At 42.1% G+C, this 19,585-nt stretch overlaps 1 protein-coding gene across 2 annotated transcripts in view; it reads left to right on the top strand.

Annotated features, from left to right (window-relative positions):
* Positions 1 to 19,585, top strand: part of Vps41 (VPS41 subunit of HOPS complex) — a 127,339-nt gene that overhangs the window by 105,821 nt on the left and 1,933 nt on the right. For both annotated transcript variants that reach the window (XM_042695047.1, XM_042695048.1), the window contains 8 exons: positions 1,151 to 1,192; positions 1,782 to 1,832; positions 2,840 to 2,977; positions 7,688 to 7,742; positions 9,447 to 9,587; positions 11,163 to 11,299; positions 17,262 to 17,361; positions 17,467 to 17,511. In XM_042695047.1, the coding sequence (XP_042550981.1) occupies positions 1,151 to 1,192; positions 1,782 to 1,832; positions 2,840 to 2,977; positions 7,688 to 7,742; positions 9,447 to 9,587; positions 11,163 to 11,299; positions 17,262 to 17,361; positions 17,467 to 17,511 (709 nt within the window). The remainder of the gene's footprint in view (positions 1 to 1,150; positions 1,193 to 1,781; positions 1,833 to 2,839; positions 2,978 to 7,687; positions 7,743 to 9,446; positions 9,588 to 11,162; positions 11,300 to 17,261; positions 17,362 to 17,466; positions 17,512 to 19,585) is intronic.

A 19,585-nucleotide genomic window follows, 5' to 3' on the forward strand; every position in this document is an offset into this window, starting at 1 on the left:
AACTTGCAAAGATGTCTGTCTGTCTGTCTGTCTGAAGTACTTTTTAGCCAGAGATATGCTGGGACAGTAAAATCTCTATCTAGCAAGCATAACACCCTGAGTCAAAACCTAGTACCTCCTAAAAATTCCCAAAGTAATTTTTAGTAAAACATTCTATATGTTTCATAGAAACTAAGAAACTTGGTATATGCTTTGGGTCATTTAACCCTCTTGTTCCATGTCCCAGAATTTAAATTTAAGTGAACTTCTGTTTAGATCCTCTTGTTACTGTTTTCTTTTCTGGCACTCACAGATCCAGCATGTGTGTGTCCATTGGTCTCAGTGATACTTAGGCCCAGGAAATATAGAATGTGTTATTTTGTCATAGTTTAGATTGAACAGTGGAACTCCACTCCACCCTTCATAGTTCACAGTGGTTCTTACCAAGTGATAGTCTCTCTCAGCCCCTCTCATTCCCTTATCCATCTTCTCCCCCACACACACACTCCTTCCCCCACCCCCGCACTTCTCCTCATAGTCTATCTTATTGAGGAAATAGAAGTTTTGTTTTTGTTTTGCCCGTTGTAGGGCCTGAACTCTGGGCCTAGGCACTGTCCCTCAGCTCTTCAGCTCAAGGCTAGTGCTCTACCACTTGAGCTACAGTGCCACTTCCAGCTTTTTCTGCTGAAATAGAAGTTTTAAATAAATCTAGAAGCAGAAGCCCAAAAGTTCCAAGAGGCTTATTGCATGTTTCAGTTACACTACCAGGACTGTGATGTATAGTTGTAGTCATCTGTTCAGACAACTCAGTGAAGGTTTGAGTCATTGGAAGAGAAGCTCATTTTGTGTTTACAGTGATGAGATACTATTGAGAGTCACAAGAGAACTGGCAAAGGTACCTGAGGAGGCTAGAATGTGGCAGATGTTTCGAATATATCAGGATGCTTTTATTTAGCAAGTTACAGCCAAACATCATCTTAGTATATGCAAATTGCTCAGACCTCAGAGTGAAACATATTCGGAAATACGTATCTCTGTAAATGTCATATATAAGAGCTATTGTAAAGCTAGGTGCTCCTCCACAAGCCCTCACTGTTAACTGCAGTTGTGTATGCACTGCATTGTGTTTTTCATGTAGCAGTTTTTCAGTGACTATTTTCTTATATTTCAGAAAGCTGTTGACATGCTTTTGGACAATGAAGATAAAATTTCTGTAAGTATCTTGTTATTTTTATATCTGGAAGTCCATTTTTTGTTGCTAGTAACACCATAATACATACTGGATAACTTCGAGAGGTAGGATGTTTCTTTTGACTCAGTGCACTGGTCCAAGTGCATCTGGTGATGCCTTCTTGCTGTCACAAGGCCCTGCAGAACAGCCCATGGCAAGAGATGGGGTGTGGGGGGGGGGGAGCAGCAAGGGAGAGACACATACGAGGCCCAGCAGTGCTCTTGTAAAAGAGAGAAGTCGCATGGAAGATAACTAGGAGGGGAAACTATCTGTATCTTTTATCTACAAAAGACCCTCGGTCTTTTTACAACCATCTCCTCTTGTTGCATCTACTCTACTCTGGGATTAACATTAATCCTTTTTCTACTTCAGAAGGGTTCCTCCACCTTTCAGGACCATCATATTAGGGAACCAAGCCTCCACAGGGAATAAATGACACTTAAATCATGGCATGCAATTCATGAATGAACATCTGAAACTACTTGAGCTAGAAGGAAAAGAGATGTTCATTGGGTAATTTTACCACTGTGTTTGTGTCTTCCCAACTACATTTAATCTTTGTTTTCTTCAGATTAAAAAGGTAGTGGAAGAATTAGAAGACAGGCCAGAGTTGCAACATGTAGTAAGTGTTATTGTCTTCTTTGTCTTTGTTTTAAAGATTTTTTTCTATTTTAAATTAGTATATATTAATTGTGCAGAAGTATTGGTAAGGATGCAGGGAGTGGGGAGAAAAGAACCTTTATACCTAGTTGTGGGAACACAAATTAGTGCGGCTTCTAAGGAAGTCAGTGAAGACTACAAATAGAACTACCCCCTCTTGAGTATATAGCTGAAGAATTGTAAGTGTGCAGACTTAGAGGCACTTGCAGCCATGTGGACTGCAGTACTGTCTTCCTCCCTTTTCATGGAACAGTAGAACACAGCACCTTTCAGTACTGGTGGGTGTTACAATGGGAACTTCTCACAAAGGTCACTGTGCAGATCGGCAGTCTGACTGCAAGCAATCCGCTGAAATTGCTAAAGTGTGACAAATACTAAGAATCCAAGGCTTAATTGCAGGACAGGCATGTGAACTTTGGTTTATTATCGAATATGGTCATTTTAGTGCTTCATATTAGGAATCTAGAAGTAGGCTACTTCCCCCATAAGGGCCATTAAATATAATCAGGTCATGAATTACTGCAAAAGCCAAGTATACTCTGTGGATGTTGAGTCCTCCTGCCAAGGAAACACACAGAGCTGTTCTGCACTCAGTGCCGCGGAGTGGTCAAAGAGCAGATCCTCATTTCATCCTCACACATTTGACAGTGGCTAACCCATGTCCCCTGCAGTCTTGGGGGCTCTGCTGTGAAGGCTTGTGAGTCTAGATATCCTTATGACCACTTCAATCCCATATACTGTACTATCAGGGAATAAAGCAGGAGCAGCTATTTTCTATGCCCTTTAAACTTGTAGAAGAAAAGTTTACAGTGGCCGAGGAAAGTCTAATGGTAGGAACAGGGATATCAGCTACATGACACATTCCTTTCTTCCCCCATTTCCTTCATTCCAGGAGGAGGCTAGGGCAGAGGTAGGGGATAGAGCATTTTTTTCTCCCATTAGTATTTATGGCTTATCTTGTCCTTGTAGTATTTGCATAAGCTCTTCAAGAGAGACCACCATAAGGGCCAGCGCTACCATGAAAAACAGATCAGTCTTTACGCTGAGTATGACCGACCAAACTTACTTCCGTTTCTGCGAGATAGTACTCACTGCCCACTGGAAAAGGTAAGGTGGAGACTTTCCCATTTGTGAACTTTGTAAGTAGCTGTCATCAGGGCTAAGTCATTTGTCATCCTTGGCTTTCCCTCCCTTTTCCATCCCTGTTCAAGAGGAAGACTGCTGCTCACACTGCAGCTGGTTCTGCTAGGTGTGAGTGAGCCATTCTGACAAGAAATGGATTTGATGTTGATGAAGAGCCCAGGAATAACGGTTTAGTCCAGGATCCAGGCCCTGGCAACCCTAAGCTGAAGCGACAGCAGAATTGGGAGCATTGGGTCAGTCTTCCAGGGCCTGGGAGGCATCTCCAGCTGAGTCTTGAGCAACGCGGACTGTCCAAAGCCAGCAGCAGTCACTCCAGCCAGGCGTCGGGTTTTCTAAGCCAGAGCTGATAACTTTGGTCCTGCACACTGTCTGCTCTACACATCTGCCTGTTTCTGTATTTCTCTAACACTCTCTGTTGCATTGTGATTGTCTGCTTACTAGTCCCTCTTTCCCATTTACCTGTACATTGTACAGGGTAATGTACAGAAGAATGTACAGAGGAAGAATGTATAGGGTCACTGATGTCTTCATTAGAGAATATTCTTTGTCATTGTTCACGATGGGAAGTTTGTGAATGTCAAAAACAGCTCACTGCCCCTTTCTGCAGACACCCAGAGATGCTCAGGATTTCCTGACTCTTAAATGGATCTTATTCCATTTTTTTCTTAAAAGAATTCTATGTACATTTAATCATCCTAGGAACTATTTCCATTTAGGTTTAGTTGTAACAATAGAATGCTACCCTTGTAAGCAGTTCATGAACGACAAAGTGGATTGACCAGCAGATAGCATTCAACCTAACATTAAGTGGAAGTCATAGAATAGAGAGAGGTTCACCTGTTCTATAAAGATAGATGCACAGCAAATGTAATCTTTTCTTTTGAATATTAAAATAGTAACATCATTTATTCTCTCAGATATTTCTGCATTAGAAGAGTCTGTCTTCCTCTTTTATTAGTTATTTGTCTTTGCTGGAGTTGAGTAATGGTTAAAAGGAGGAGTGATTGCAAATTGGCAACTGGTTGAAATCTTCAAGAACCAGATTGACCTTACTTTGAACTGATGAAACTCTGAGTCAACAGGAATGAGTCAGAAACTGATAGATACCCTGATATCCTATCAAAGGGACAATTACCTAGCACCAGAGTCTTGAGAATTAAAATCACCACAATTCTTAAATTTAAAATCACCCACAGTTTTGTGTTTTTAAGTGAGTGCTTTTTGTTGTTTTCTTTTTTTTTTTCAGTTTTTTTTCTCATTTAAAAAAAATTGTTATTATTGAGTAGTTGTACAAAAATGTTAAGATTCCTACCTCACACAGCTTCTCAAGTTACCTGGTTCTTGTTCATTTGAGAATGATGCAGAGTTTGTGGAAATTTATAACATATGTGCTCTTTTATGTACCTGATTTCATTTAATCTCTACAAAAGTGCAGACAGGAGGTAGAGTGGTTTTCATGACCAAGGTGAATCTTGGGTTGCTGAATGAAACAGCCCTCAGCCTAAAGCTGAGAAGTCAAGGGGCCACAACAAGGATCTTTGATCTTGTAAATTGAGGTCTTGTCTTTCCATTAAAGGGAAGAATTATTTTTTTCAAGCTTGAAATTTTAGTAGGATAGTAGGAATTAAAGTATTACTTAATACTGCAAGCATTGTGGGAAATGCATTACTGTCCTTTCTCCTGCCATATAGATTTGGTTCTCAGGCTCAAATCCTGCATTTGTGAATCTGATTTGATTATGCCTGAGAATCATTAACAGCAGAGCACCAACTTTCTAAAAGCCTTGGCAAATTTATTCCTGAAAGTATGACTTCTCTCTGTGTCTAGCCACATTCACAAGGTAGCAGCTTTTATGAATTTGGAGTAATACTCTGGAAAACAGTATTCACAGATTTTCTTTCTCTGTTTTTTTAAAGCTTAAACGAGGATTTACTTTAGAGGAACAAGATTAAAGTAGGGAGAAATAGGAAAAAGAGAAAGATACATTTCCTCCTTCACTTGTGGAAAATGGAAGTTAAAAATTCCTATTCACAGATTTTCACTAAAGAATTTTAAAAAATGTTTGGCTAACAAAGTCAAGGCTAGGTTAAAGTAATGACTGAATTTATACGTGATAAGGTTATTACTCAGACTTCCAAGTCTCATTCGCACCTTTATGTTAATTAGGGGAAAAGAGTATTAAAACATTTCTTTCACATAACTTTTTACTCAGTTTGTCATGATTCTGCTTTTTTTTTTTTTGCTTTTATTTTTGTTCCTTTGCTATAGGTTTGCATTTGTGTGTCTGTGGTGTAGGAACCTGAGATTGCATTCTGTTGCCACTAGAGGGAGCACAAGATTCCCGCGAACACTCCAGTATGGCACAGGTCCCATTGGTCCATAGCAGAAAAATTGAGCTCTAGAAATTTTTTTTACACAAAATATTACTAGAGATTTCTAGAGTCTACATTCCTTATTAGATGATATTTTAAGGTGTGATAAGCAGCTATTCATACAACATTTAATAATCCAGTAAATTCTAATTTCTTTTTTGGTTTTGTTTTGTTTTTGTTTTTGTTGGTCATGGGGCCTAAACCATAGGCCTGGGCGCTGTCCCTCAGCTCTTCGCTCAAGGCAAGCGCTCTACCACTTGAGCCACAGCGCCACTTCCAATTTTTTCTGCTTATGTGGTGCTGAGGAATGGAACCCAGGGCCTCAGGCATGCAAGGCAAGCACTCTCCCACTGAACCACCTTCCCAGCCCCAATTTTTTTTTTTTTTTGACCAGTCCAGGGGCTTGAATACAGGGGCTGCACACTGTCCCAAGGCTCTTTGTGCTATAAGGCTAGCACTCCACCACTTGAGCTACAGCGCCACTTCCAGCTTTTTCAAGTAGTTTATTGGAGATAAGAGTCTCACAGGGACTTTTCTGCCCAGGCCTGCTTTGAGCCTCAGTCCTCAGTTCTCAGCCTCCTGAGTAGCTAGGATTACCATCAGGAGCTACCAGTGCATGATTGGAAAGTCTAATGTCTGAGGCTCTAGTTATCCTTAAACTCGATGACACATTTCCCTTTTGGTGTGTCACAGCAATAACTCAGAACACCTCTGTTCTGTAGAATGTCTGCAGGGAGGGATATGTGTGCTAATCTGCTCTACACTGTGGAAGCCACTCCTGAGTACTGCACTGTGCCTAGGACCTGCACTGTAATTTTACTTCAATCCAGTTGAGTTTGTCTATCTGCATAGAGCAGGTGGCCACTGTGTCAGACACCTCAGATAGGCTTCAGACTGCAAACGCTCCTGGGTGCCAGACAAGCCTGTCCTCAAGTAGTCTTGTTTCCTTCCCAAGGAAAAGGGGGTGTTTTGGGAACCTTTAGGTTACACTTTAACATACTGGGAGCAGAGGCAGACAGTTCATCCACAGGAACATGGGATACAGGGAGAGTAATAGAGACATGATCACTTGTGACTCCATGACTGGCAGAGCGTGAGATGCCTCACAGGGAAGTACCTTGGCCTCGCGTGATCCCTTGCACCAAGCTCCCAGAAGAAGTGACACCTGAAACAGGTGCAGGTCAGTGGGGCACCCTGTCTGCCAGCCTCCCAGATCCCCTCCCCCTCTGCTCTCTCAGGCCATCGTGTGTGTGTACTTTTGTCATCACTGTTGCTCCTCTGTCAACCTCACCCTCCAGCACCCAGCACAGAGCAGAGTGATGCATCCCATGCAGTTAGGATTGCTGGCTTGTTTACCCTTACGTGGTGTGTCCTTTCAATACCAGGGGGCTTCCTGCGTCTGTGCAGTCCCGCCTCTCTGTACTTGATCTCCTCTTGCATCCTCCTTCATCATCACGTGTGTGTGTTCTCTTAAACTCTGTGAGCTAGACATAGAAGTATTCTCAGTGTGTGCCCCTTCCCTCCCTTCTTCATTTTCTCCCCCCTCCCTCCTTCCCTCCCTCCTGCAGCAAGCACATCTGGTATTGCTCAGTACCAGGAAAATATAGCAGTGAGCAGCATGTCTGCACTGGAGCGCCACTACAGGATATGTTCTAGAGGCAGGAGACGGTTTAAACAAATGACTGTAGTGAAAAGTAGTACAGAAAAGAAACAGATGATGGTGCATGCCCTAATCCCAGCCTTGTGGGAAGCAGAGAGGGGGAGGTTCATGGCTTGAGGTCAACCTGGGCAAAGTTAGCAAGCCAGGTAAGTATGGCTCCTCTTGGAATTCCAGCCACTTTTGAAACATAAGTAGGAGGCTTGTAGTCCAGGGTCAGACCTGGGTAAAAACGGAGACCCTGTCCAAAATATCACTGAAAATTGAAGAAGAAAGGAAGGGTTAAGGGAGTGGCCAAGTGGTGGAACAACAAGCCAGCAAGCACGAGGCCCCAGGTACAGTCAAAAACGTAAGAAAAAAGACGCATAACCGAGCATAAAGAGAGCTCCACCGGAAGGGCTTGCTCCTGCCTTCTGCAAGGGTGATGAGTGCCTCACTTCTGCTCTCAGTGAAACCGTGCAGGCACCCTGACTCTCTCTGAGGCAGCCAAGTGTGGTTGCTATCAAGATGCAAAATTCTCTTTTGATTGTCCACTTTGTCACGTTGATAAAGAAAAAGCAATGGAAACATTCTGCCAAGTTGGTAAGCCTCGGTTTGTTCTTGTTTGGTGGTCTCTGCTGATATTTTTACCTGCTTTTATTGAAGGCTCTGGAGATCTGTCAACAGAGGAACTTTGTAGAAGAGACGGTTTATCTTCTGAGTAAGTACTTTTATTTCTTTTGGTCCCCATAAACAAGTGGAATGGTAGTGTGATATAAACTCTGTAAGGATGGGTGTAGGTTTCAGAGCAAAGTATCAGACATTCAAGCCTAGATTGCATAAAAATTTAAGATATGAAGAGAGAACATTTCTGGCACAATAGAGAAAGAAGAGTTACTGAAGAAATACTGTTGAAAGAACATACTGGTAATGTAGACTAAACAAAAGAGACAGCCAGGCACTGTGGCTCACCCTTCTAATCCTAGCTGTTTTGAAGACTGAGATCTGAGGATCTCAGTTTGAAGATAGCTTAAGCAGAAGAGTCCATGAGACTCTTATCCCCAGTTAGCCAGCAAAAAGCCAGAAGTGGAGGTGTGGCTCAAATGGTAAAGCACCAAGTTTGAACAAAAAAAATGAAAAAACTAGGTGAGAGTGTAAGGCTCTGAGATCAAACTCCAGTACCAGCACAACAACAACAACAAAAAGAACAAAGAGACACACAAAATTCACACCTCACAACATAGATTAAAATTATAGGTGGAGTAATAATTTCATTTAAAATTATAATCAGCCACAGGAAGACCGTACTTCAGTACATCTTCAGCTATCTTCCAGGATCACAGATATGAGACTCCTTAGGGAGAATTGGGGGGAGAAAGTGAGAAACGTATGCATAATCAAAGCAGTCCGAAGTCAAAAGCCAGTCAGAGAGCCATAGCTAAGGTCCGGTGGTGTCAGAATTAGGCAGATGGGGCTTTGTTACAGTAGGGGTTGACAGCTGGCATGTGGTCCCACACTTGCTGGATCCCAAGATGGCTGCAAAGTGACTTCAGGAGAGAGTGGCTCAGGACAGAGGTTGTAGGGACAAAAATACAGAAGTCTGGGATGCCTAACCTTTATCCTTTTCTAATTAACTTGTGGGTCCAGGTTAAGTCAGTGTTGCTCAGCAAAATAAGATGCAGCTGTTGTCTCTGACATTACAGAAGATAATGGTGGCTCACAGAGGGAAGGTCCAAGATCCCTAACTAGACCTTGTTTAAGACAAGGGACAGGGACAGGGGCGAGAGAAGCCCACAGCCAGCCCTCTCCTACGTAAAGCCTTCAGCATAAGTTGTACTAACAGCTGAACTGTTACATTATTATTAAATTATTAAAAAACCATCCAAATGCCAGTAGATCAGTGAGAAAAGTGTATATGAGCTAAAGGAAGCATAGTTAGTAAATACTTCATCTCATCAAGATTGTTGAACTTGGAAGAGGAGGGAATTAGGGAACCTCTGATAAGTCAGTCTGTAGTTACATCAGAAGAGTGATGTGCAAAGCCACCTTCAAGAGGCAGAATGATTCTCAGGGCCTTTGAGACTGAACTATTATCTGAATAGGATTAAAATCTAAAAGAAATCCAATAGACCTGGGCTCAGATTCAAACTACCATTTAGTCACTATGTGATCTTGGTTACTGCCATTTCTGTTTGCCTTCTGTTAAATAGGAGCATTGATAGACGGTCCCTCATAGGGCGAGAGTGCCCATTGAATGGTACTTTGATATGAAGCACCTAAATGGCCACAACTGCACTTACTAAATAGGGTTTGTTCTCTTATTGTGTTGGGAGGAGGGGGGTAGAAAGGGGGGTGTAAACAAAGATAGGCTCTTTTCTTTTTTTTTAACTAATGGTATCTTTCTCATGCTTCTTCCCCCTGCTAGGCCGGATGGGTAACAGTCGAAGTGCCCTGAAGATGATTATGGAGGAATTGCACAACGTTGATAAAGCTATTGAATTTGCCAAGGAGCAAGACGATGCGGAACTCTGGGAAGATCTGATTTTATATTCCATCGACAAACCACGTAAGTAGAAGTCATCTGTGAATCTGCTTTTCTTTCAACACAGCCAGTTGTATCTAGAGTAAGAGTTATCTCAGGTTGCACTGGATTGAAAATGTGGCGACATGTATGCAGTAACAGGCCAGTTCCTTCATAGTGAGAGGATTGGAGCTTCACCCCTTTATGTTGCCTGAGGGAGATAAAGAACGGGTGCTACACAGCGTATTGGCTGTGTCCCCAGGAGGCAGACATTACGTGCTGTAGCCACACTGGATAAGTGCATAGATAAGGTTGGGGTGGAGTGGGTGTTTTCATTTGTATACTGAGGCCTTTATTGTGAATATATAAAGTCCTTGCTGTTTTCCTTTCATGGAAATATATAACTGTTCCTGGATTCTGACCATGACTAGATATTTTCATTATAGTATTTAGGTGTTTTTTGTTTTTTGTTTTCTGGCAGAGTTTTTTTTTTTTTTTTTTGTCGGCCGTGGGGCTTGAACTCTGGGCCTGGGTGCTGTCCCTCAGCTCTTCAGCTCAAGGCGAGCGCTCTACCACTTGAGCTACAGCGCCACTTCCGGATTTCTGGTGGTTTATTGGAGATAGAAGTCTCACGGTCTCTCCTGCCCGGGCTGGCTTTGAACCGTGATCCTCAGATTTCAGCCTCCTGAGTAGCTAGGATTACAGGCGTGAGCCACCAGCGCCCGGCTTTCTGGCAGAGTTTTACTAACACAGTCCCAAAAGTATTCGTTGGTCTTAAGGTTGACCGACTGTATTTGTTGGTTTTAAGGTTGACCATTTACATTTGGTTGACCATTTGCATAAGGTTGACCACTTGGTATCCCATTTTGTTTATTTGGGAAAATAAACAAAAGCAATAACCTTAAAGCCACCCAAGTTCTCTTTGGAAGACCTAGAAATAATTCAGAGACTAGCAAGAGTGGTTTAAAATCTTCTTGCTATCTTTTCTAAGTTAGGAAGGCTTGGTGCAAATGTAAACGCCTTGATCTGACATTGACACTGACTTTTCCCTCTTTGGTAACAAAGAATGTAACTTACCATGATAGAGTAATAGCCACTGAGAATATTAAAATACATTTTGAACCTGCTCTGGCCTGGGTGTGAGTCTGGATTGCCTGCTTCTGATTTTATGGCTCTGACTAAATTAAACACTGTTTCCCTTGTTTTTAAAATGTAAACATTGCACATTCCAGCCTTGCACAGTATTGAAGAGAAGTATGTGATAGCTCAACCACAGGAAACTCTCCGTTATATTAGTTGTACCCCTTTGGCAATATAAATGATATTTTGAAGATATGAATAAATCTAAGGCTTTCTTCAACTATTTTAAATTGCCTCCTCTCTCTTACACTGGAGATTGAATCAAGGGTCTGGACTTTGCTAGACAAGCACTCTTCCACTTGAGCATTACCTCCAGCCCTAGACTGTTCTTCAGAACCAAGATGAAACAAAGAAAAATTGGTTCTTCAGGGTTCAGAAATCCAGTGGTTTTTAACACTTAGTTGAAAGAAACAGGGTTTTTAGTTCCGAATGCATTCTAAAGTCACCTTCATGTTAACTATTTTCTGTGATATTTGACAGCATTTATCACTGGCTTGTTAAACAACATTGGCACACATGTTGACCCCATTCTCCTGATTCACCGCATTAAGGAAGGGATGGAGATCCCCAGTCTGAGAGATTCTTTGGTTAAAATTCTGCAAGACTACAATTTGCAAGTAAGCATCCTTTCTTGTCAAATGAGTATGCTGAATGAATGGACTCACTCTGGACACTTCTCAGATTGATATTAGATGTCTGTCAGACATTTTCAGTATGGTAGCTATATTTCATTTGGAAAAGCATTGCAAGAGAGAACATAGAAACCTTACTGCTTATCAAAACACACTATTCTTCACCTATCTCCGCATTTTCTGTGCGTGTTGAAAAGGCATGTTTACATTTGAGGAATGAATGTAGCAAGTGTGCTGAGGAGGGTAAGAGAGGAGTTGACTAGCTGTTAGGTCTGACCACTCCCCTGTTTATAGGGAAAATCACTCTTGTGTCCACTTGGAGGGAACAAAAAACCGTGTTTCAAAAGTTTAATACCTTTGGTTGAAGTCATTCAGTCACACCTGAAACGTGTTCAATTTTGAAACTTTCTGTTCAACCTTTGGTTTCTAAAATAATAGAGCCCTTATTATCTGAATTAATTCAGAATTTGTGATAAGAAAAATGAAACTCATTATTGTCATATAAATAAGAGGCTTAATTATCAGGCATCCTAATCTTTTTCTTAAAAGATTTGAGAAATTACTTTTTTTTTCAGAATGTTGGTACTTTCTGTAGTACTTGGAACTATTTTGCACACATTATCTTAAATATTCAGGCTAGTTTACTTGAAAATGAGTTTGGCTTATAATAGATTACAATAGATGCAGTTGCTTTCTGGGAACAGTTCAATTTTGCAGGTAAAATGAGAAGATAGCATTGTAAGCGGAACATTCTGATGCATGGTTTTTGGGCCCACAATCAGTATAAAGACTGCAGAGTAGAAGGATGCCTGCCTCAGGCCACAACCTGTGTGGCTGGATGAAAGGCAGACATAGAAGGAAGATGCGTGACACCTGAAGAGGCCAGAGCTGGAAGATGAGAAGTTGTTGCCAAGGAGTGTGAAACTCACTTTAAACATGTTCGGGAATAGGGCACAGTTTTGGAGTAGAATTGCTCAGGAAACCGGAGGCCACAGCCATATTGACCATGAGGATGGGGGCTCCAGCATCTCCTGTGAACTAGAATGTTAGCAGTGTCTAGTCCATGGAGGACTGTGTGGTGCTGGGTGACAGACAGAACTTGTAGTGAGAAGTTTTCCCTGCCTGTGGGCGTGAATGATCTTGGAGCCTTTGCTAAGGAAATTTTATGGGAAATGGCTTAGTGAGAGGCACTTAAGCCAAAGACATGGAGGACCTGTTCTGCAGAAAGCCAAACCAGTGGGACTTGGAGATCTGCAGATGACCCAGGGGGAACTTTACTAAGCTAGAAGGAGAAAGGCCAGAAGGCAGTAGGAGCTTGGGAGCAAATTCATAGGCAAGGGGGAGACCTGAGTGGCACAGTGCCATGCGCTGCTCTGGGGACCTCCATCCTGGCCTGGAAGCCCCTCACTTAGGCTTGAATCAGGCTTCAGTGTGGATGTTATAAAGCTCAGGGCATGTGTCCCGAACAGCAGCCAGCACTTTGGTCCTTCCCTCCTGGGGCAGGCAAGGTATGCTCAGAGAGCCACTTTGAGAAGTCATTTTGTCCTCTCCAACAAGTCAGCACTGGTCTTTCCCAACCTCCACAGTGCTTGCACGCTCACCCGCAGAGCCAAGCCTTGGACACCATCCTGGGCTCGCTGATCATTCTTCATGAGCAAATCTGCATGGCTCTGAGTTGGCTCTTAATAAAAATAGTAGATGCAAAATGAATGCCTAACAAAGTAGCAGGGTATAAAATTAACCCTCAAAAATCAGTGGCTTTTCTGTATGCCAACAATGAGAAGAATGTGGCTGAAATCAAGAAAGCAACTCCTTTTGTAATAGCCCCACAAAAAATAAAATACCTAGGAGTTAACTAAAGAAGTGAAGGACCTCTATAATGAAAACTTTAAAAACCTGAAGAAGGAAATTAAAGCAGAACTTAGGAAATGGAAAAACCTCCCATGCTCCTGGATTAGAAGGATCAACATCGTGAAAATGGCAATACTTCCAAAGACTACCTACAAACTTAATGCAGTACCTATCAATATTCCAATCTCATTCTTCAATGAAATAGAAACAATCCAAAAAATTCATATGGAACAATAAAAGACTCCAAATAGCAAAAATAATCCTTAACAGAAAGAACAGTGCTAGATGAATATCAACACCAAATCTCAAACTCTACTACAAAGCCATAGTAATCAAAACAGCTTGGTATTGGCACAAGAACAGACCTGAGGACCAATGGTATAGAACTGAAAACTCAGAAATGAACCCACAGACTTATAGCCACCTAATCTTTGATAAAGGAGCTAAAAACATAGAATAGAAGAAAGACAGCCTCTTCAGTAAATGATACTGGCAAAATTGGTTACTCACCTGTGGAAAAGTAAAGCTAGATCCTTATATATCACCCTACAACAGAATCAACTCCAAATGGATCAAAGACCTCGAAGTCAAAGCAGGCATCCTGAAAACATTACAGGAAGGAATAAGAGAAACTCTAGGGCTCCTTGGCACAGGCCAAAATTTTCTTAATAGAGACCGAGAAACACAACAAATCAAAGAAAGGTTGTACAAATGGGATTGCATGAAACTGCAGAGCTTCTGCATGGCAAAGGACATAGCTAGCAAGATCAATAGAAAGTCCACGGATTGGGAGAAGATCTTCACTAGCCATACAACAGACAAGGGTCTCCTATCTAAAATATACTAGGAACTCAAAAAATTAAATCTCAGGAAGTGGCGCTGTGGCTCAAGTGGTAGAACACTTACCTTGAGCTGAAGAGTGCAGGGATAGCGCCCAAGCACAAAGTTCAAGCCCCACGACCAACCAAAAAATAAAATAAAATAAATCTCCCAACAACAAATCCACAAAGAAACAACTGCCCAATAAATAAGTGGGCTAAAGACTTAAAGAGAAACTTCTCTGAAGAGGAAATAAGAATGGCCAATAGATACATGAAGAAATGCTCGGCCTCTCTAGCCATAAAAGAAATGCAAATCAAAACAACATTGAGATTCCACCTCACCCCAGTTAGAATCTGGAGATGTGGCCAAAAGGGAACTCTGTTGCATTGTTGGTGAGAGTATAAACTTGTGCAATCACTTTGGAAAGCAGTATGGAGGTTCCTCAAAAGACTCCACATAGAGCTCCCCTATGACCCAGCAATCCCACTTTGGGGCATTTACCCAAATGATCACAAACAAGGCCATACAGCACAAGTCTACCAGCACAACTATGTTTATTGCAGCATTATTTACCATAGGTAAAATATGGAACCAACCCAGATGCCCCTAAGTAGATGAATGGATCAAGAAAATGTGCAATTCTGTCCCTCCATCAGAAAGAATTACATTGCCCGATTTGTTAGGAAATGGAAAGACTTGGGAAAAATTATATTAAGTGAAGTAAGCCAGGCCCAAAGAAACATAGGTCCCATGGTTTCCCTTATTTGCAATAACTAGTATATGTCTGGGACAAGCAGAAAAGGTCAAAAGCTATGTATGTATGACCATATAAGATGAAGCTAAGTGAAATGAACCCCAAGACAGGGACACAAGTGGTTTTTTCTTTGTTGCTATTGTTTTTAACGTACTTATAATGTACTATGTGATTTATTTTTTTGTTTCTTTGGTATGTTCCTCCTCCACGGTATAACCCCTATTTTCACTGTATTTAATTCTGGTGCCCTACATCTTGTATATATACACTTTTCTAATTTGGGGAGGGTAAGGGAAAAAACAAAATGCTTAAATAGGGATACAGGTTGACCCATTGTAACGATGAGATGTACAAGATACTGTTGAAAGCAAACTTTACCACTTTGGTGTGAGAGAGGAGCAGTTGAGGAGGTGGGGAAGGAATGGTAGGGGAAAAACAAAGGAGGAGGCAACAATGCTCAATAGGAAATGTACTCATTACCTTAGTCATATAACTGTAACCCCCCTGTACAGTATCTTTACAATAAAAAACATATTAAAAACGAACGTATACGCATAAAAACGAGCCACTACAACTGCTGTTAAATAAGTATTTTATCCTCCTAACTGTATTTTAAAATATACCTAGAGCTTCCCCTTATACTATGTAAGCTGTTGGCTGATAGTCTAGGCGGCCCAGAGTTACTTAGCCAGCAGGTCCAGAGATCCATTGCTGCCTATAAACCTCCAACCAAGGAGTAGCTTTGCAAGAGAGAAGAGAGGCCCAGAGGGAAGGTAGCAGAGACTGAAGACAACACATCTGTTGTTCCCACTGGGGTCAGAGGCCTCTATGAAAGGTTGGTCTATTGGGAAGGCTGCTCAGAAGATTCCCTGGGCTGCTTCCCTCTTGAGGATAAAAGAAAAGATTTGGGATTTTTGTTTTTTCCTGTGAGAAAGGCTGCTCTTTCACACTGGTGGTTGTTTATTCTCTTTCTCAAAGCTTCTTTTAGAGACCATTATAAGGTGGACCCATTGTAACAATGAGATGTACAAGTGGTTATGTCAAAAAACGAACTTTACAACTTTGGCCGTGGGGAGGGCGGGGGAGGTTGAAGGAGGCTGGTGGGGGAGATGGGAAGGGGAAACAAAGGAGGATGCAACAATGCTTGATAAGAAATGTACTCATTACCTTGCCCATGTAATTGTAACCCCTCTGTATGGTAAAAAAAAAAAAAAAAAAAAAAAGACATACAGTTCCAAGAGGGTTCCACATACATGTTATTATTTGATGTTGTTTTGTCTTTGTTTATGCTTCATAAAATCATAGTAACTTAATGTACCTATTTATGGATTCAAAGCATCTTGATCAATGTTACCTCACTTCTCCCCCCTCTCCTCCAGTCAGTCACATTGAGCTTGCTCATTCCATTTTCAGATGTGTGTATAGATTCTTAGGACTGTACTGCCCTCCATCCTTCTTACCACCCACCCATTGCTTCCCCCACCCCAGTCCATACATGTTTCAAGTTCTTAAAATTGTTATTGTCACTTGCTTGCTAATTGTTGTAACAAAGGCATTTCACCATGATGCTTGGCACTTGCAAATACTATGTTTTAGTCAGGGTGATTGTTCGTGTGTGTGTGTGTGTGTGTGTGTGTGTGTGTGTGTGTACATATATACATATATATGGTTTCAGGGCAGCTTGGGCTACATAGTGAGACTGTGTCATTGAAAAGGTAGGGAAAGAAGAAGGAACAGATGTCAAAAGCAATTTCTCAATAAATGCAAGCATTCTCAAATCATGTAATCTCTTGCTCGTCAGGACTAGAGAAGGCCAGTGTAGAACTGTATTGTAGACATCAGTTACATTTCCTAAGTGTTTGCCTTGATATAATTAGGATGTGGTACAGTTCTGGCTGGATTCTCCCAAGGCCACTGCCCTCAGGGTTTTAGGGAAATGAAGTTGCTATAGATGACTACCCTAGATGACCAAGATTGGCTGCTCTTTCCCTTCCCTTCCCCAGGGTGTGAATGCACACCTGCACAAGCAAATTGGTCCTACAGCCAAAGCACAATCCTGCCCAGATGCACAGCCACTCACAGTCATGTGTTTTTCTGTTCAGTTTCCTACCCACACACAGTGCATTGTGCCATGTGGACCTGGAACATATGTGTTTGGCAAATAGATGGGTTTATGAGATTAGTGGATAATTTAGGGGTTTTAGGAGTGGCAGTTTTCCTATCCTGGGCAAAGATCTCTGGCTAGACTTCAGAATTTGTACTCCATTTTACAATTACCACAGAAACATTGTATGATCATAAAAGCTACCTAAGTAAATTGCAGTGAGTAATGACTGAGTCAGGCCTTCAGAGATCTGTCTGGTGACAGTTGAAACAGAAGAGTGTATACTGAGGCAGGGGACCCAGAGAGCCCCTAGGAGTATTTCAAGTGTGCAAATTTTCCAGTTTATCTACAGACTCCCCTCCCCACTGTATTTGAGTCTATTTAAGATTGCTTTTTTTTTTTAATGTGTGCATTAGATTCTGCTTCGTGAAGGCTGCAAGAAGATTCTTGTAGCTGACTCTTTGTCATTGTTGAAGAAAATGCACCGAACTCAAATGAAAGGCGTCCTGGTTGATGGTAGGTAAGGTTTAACAACTCACATGGCACCATGTGTCCCGCTTTCAGAAGATGCCAAACCCACACTGACCCTGCTTAATCCCAAGCACGTGTGTTTTCTTGCAGAGGAGAATATCTGTGAATCGTGCCTGTCCCCCATCCTTCCCACAGGTAAGGAAGCTCACTTCTCAGATGTGAGTGATGGCTGCCATTCAGACTTTGAAATTAGCTAGTTCCTATATATGGAACTCTATTGCTTCACACAGCTTCAAAAAAGGCTCTGCTTATATCCCAGTGCACCCCAGTGTGCCGGGCTAAACCACCATGTGCAGTGTGCAGAGCCTGGGAGCCCACAAGGCGACTCCACTCAGGGCCTGCTCTGAGCCCAAGCAGGACCTGACAATGCGCCCTCCTCACAAGCTCCCATCAATGCCAGTGTGCTGGCTTAGAGGCCATTCTTTGAGAAAGATAGTTCCACAGTAGAACAAACATTGCCCACACTTACATCCCAGGTGGAAGAGCCATAGAGCCGTGCATGTGTCTGGGAGATATCTCACAGGTGCTTTTCCTTAATCGTCTCGTAGCTGTGTGGGGACAGGGCACAGATGGTCGCATAGCTCAGGAGACAGAGTGTAAGCCACCTGTTGATGGATTCATTACTCATGGTTTTGACCACCAGTGGTCAAAAAATATATCTATAGCACATTTTTTTTTTTTTCAGATCAAAATGTGACATTCCCATACATACTGTATACAACAATAAAGTACAACTGAGTTGTACTTTATTCACCCAAGTTCTTATGGACATGATTTCCCTCATAATCATAAAAAAAAAAGTAAAGAATGGAGGCACTTCACTCCTGTGCTGCTCTCAGGGGTGTCTCATCATGTCTGATCTACTGGGTGCCCTCCGGCTTTGATTTTGTGAAAATATGTCTCCCACAAAGCAGACAGTGGCCAAAACCAAGGGAAAAGTGATGATAGCTCCTCCAAGCCAGAAATAACATGATTTGCTAATTGAAGTGCTAAGCTGTTGGGATTTGTTGAAAGGTGGAAAGCATGTCCATAGCCGAGCTGGACAGCATGAGGGAAGAGAACAGCCTACACGTCCGTGGTAGAGTACTGCGTCTGTGTCCTGAGTGCCTGCGGTTTTCCTCAGTGATGGCCTCTATGCAGCTTTATACCCACCAATGTCAAGGGGCTACCAAACTCGATATCTAATTGGACAACAACTCTTTAAAAGATAGAAGCTGTTGTTTGCTTATTTGTGTCATGCATAATGAAAAAGCCTCTTACTTAAGGATCATTAGGATGTGAGAACAGGAACTTACATAATTAGAAATTGAAGAATAATTGATATATTAAAATGCTGTCTAAATGCAAACTTGGCATGGAGATGTGCTAACGATTCAGCTGAGCTATAGGCCATTGGTTCACACCTGTAATTCTCACTACTCACAAGGCTGAGATCAGAAGGATCACAGTTCCAAGCCAGCCTGAGCAGATAGTCCATAGACTCCCATCTCCAAAGTAACCAACCACATGCTAGTTGTGTGGCTTAATTGATGGCATATCAGCATAGCAAGCAAGCCTAACAATTGCAAGTCCTTGCGTTCAAACCTTAGTATCACCAAAAATAAAACAAGAAGACTCCACTGACCTGCATTTACTTGACATTACAAGATTCTTTACTAATGACAGGAAAAGTAATTCCGTTTAGCTTTTCTAAAGGAAGCAGGTTTGAATTTTCACTGCTTTAGGGGAAGGTGTGGGCTCTCATAGTGTTTTAGGTCATGTTCTAATAGATGGGCCCTGTGTGTCCCTCAGCACCATGTGTTCACTCACTTTCTTACTTTCCCTGCCCAGGGCACTAAGCCCTCTCAGATCTGAGCTGGGCTCAGGAAGCAGGGTGAGGTGCTGTCCAAATAGGGGTGTGGTAGAATATAGGCTCCTAGCCTGGGCTTCCAACCCTGGCTTGGCAGCCCCAGCTGGCCTGGGACCCATTTTTATAAACCACAGTGTAGGGCATAGTGGTTATGTGTGGGTTAGGTTGAGTTGGGTTGCACAAAGGATCACGCACATACTGGGTATGAGTATTTTCTCTATTTTTTTCTTTTCTAATGACTACTGCTGCATTTGCCATGAAACTGTCTCCTTTTCTTATTTTGGTGAGTGGCACAGAGGCCAAGCAGCGAGCCTCTGCCTCTGGATCATGCAGCACAATTACAGTGCCTGCTTTGCATCT

Source organism: Dipodomys spectabilis, unplaced genomic scaffold, assembly GCF_019054845.1.
Source record: "Dipodomys spectabilis isolate Male_0828 unplaced genomic scaffold, ASM1905484v1 ptg000178l, whole genome shotgun sequence".
NCBI classification, from domain to species: domain Eukaryota; kingdom Metazoa; phylum Chordata; class Mammalia; order Rodentia; family Heteromyidae; genus Dipodomys; species Dipodomys spectabilis.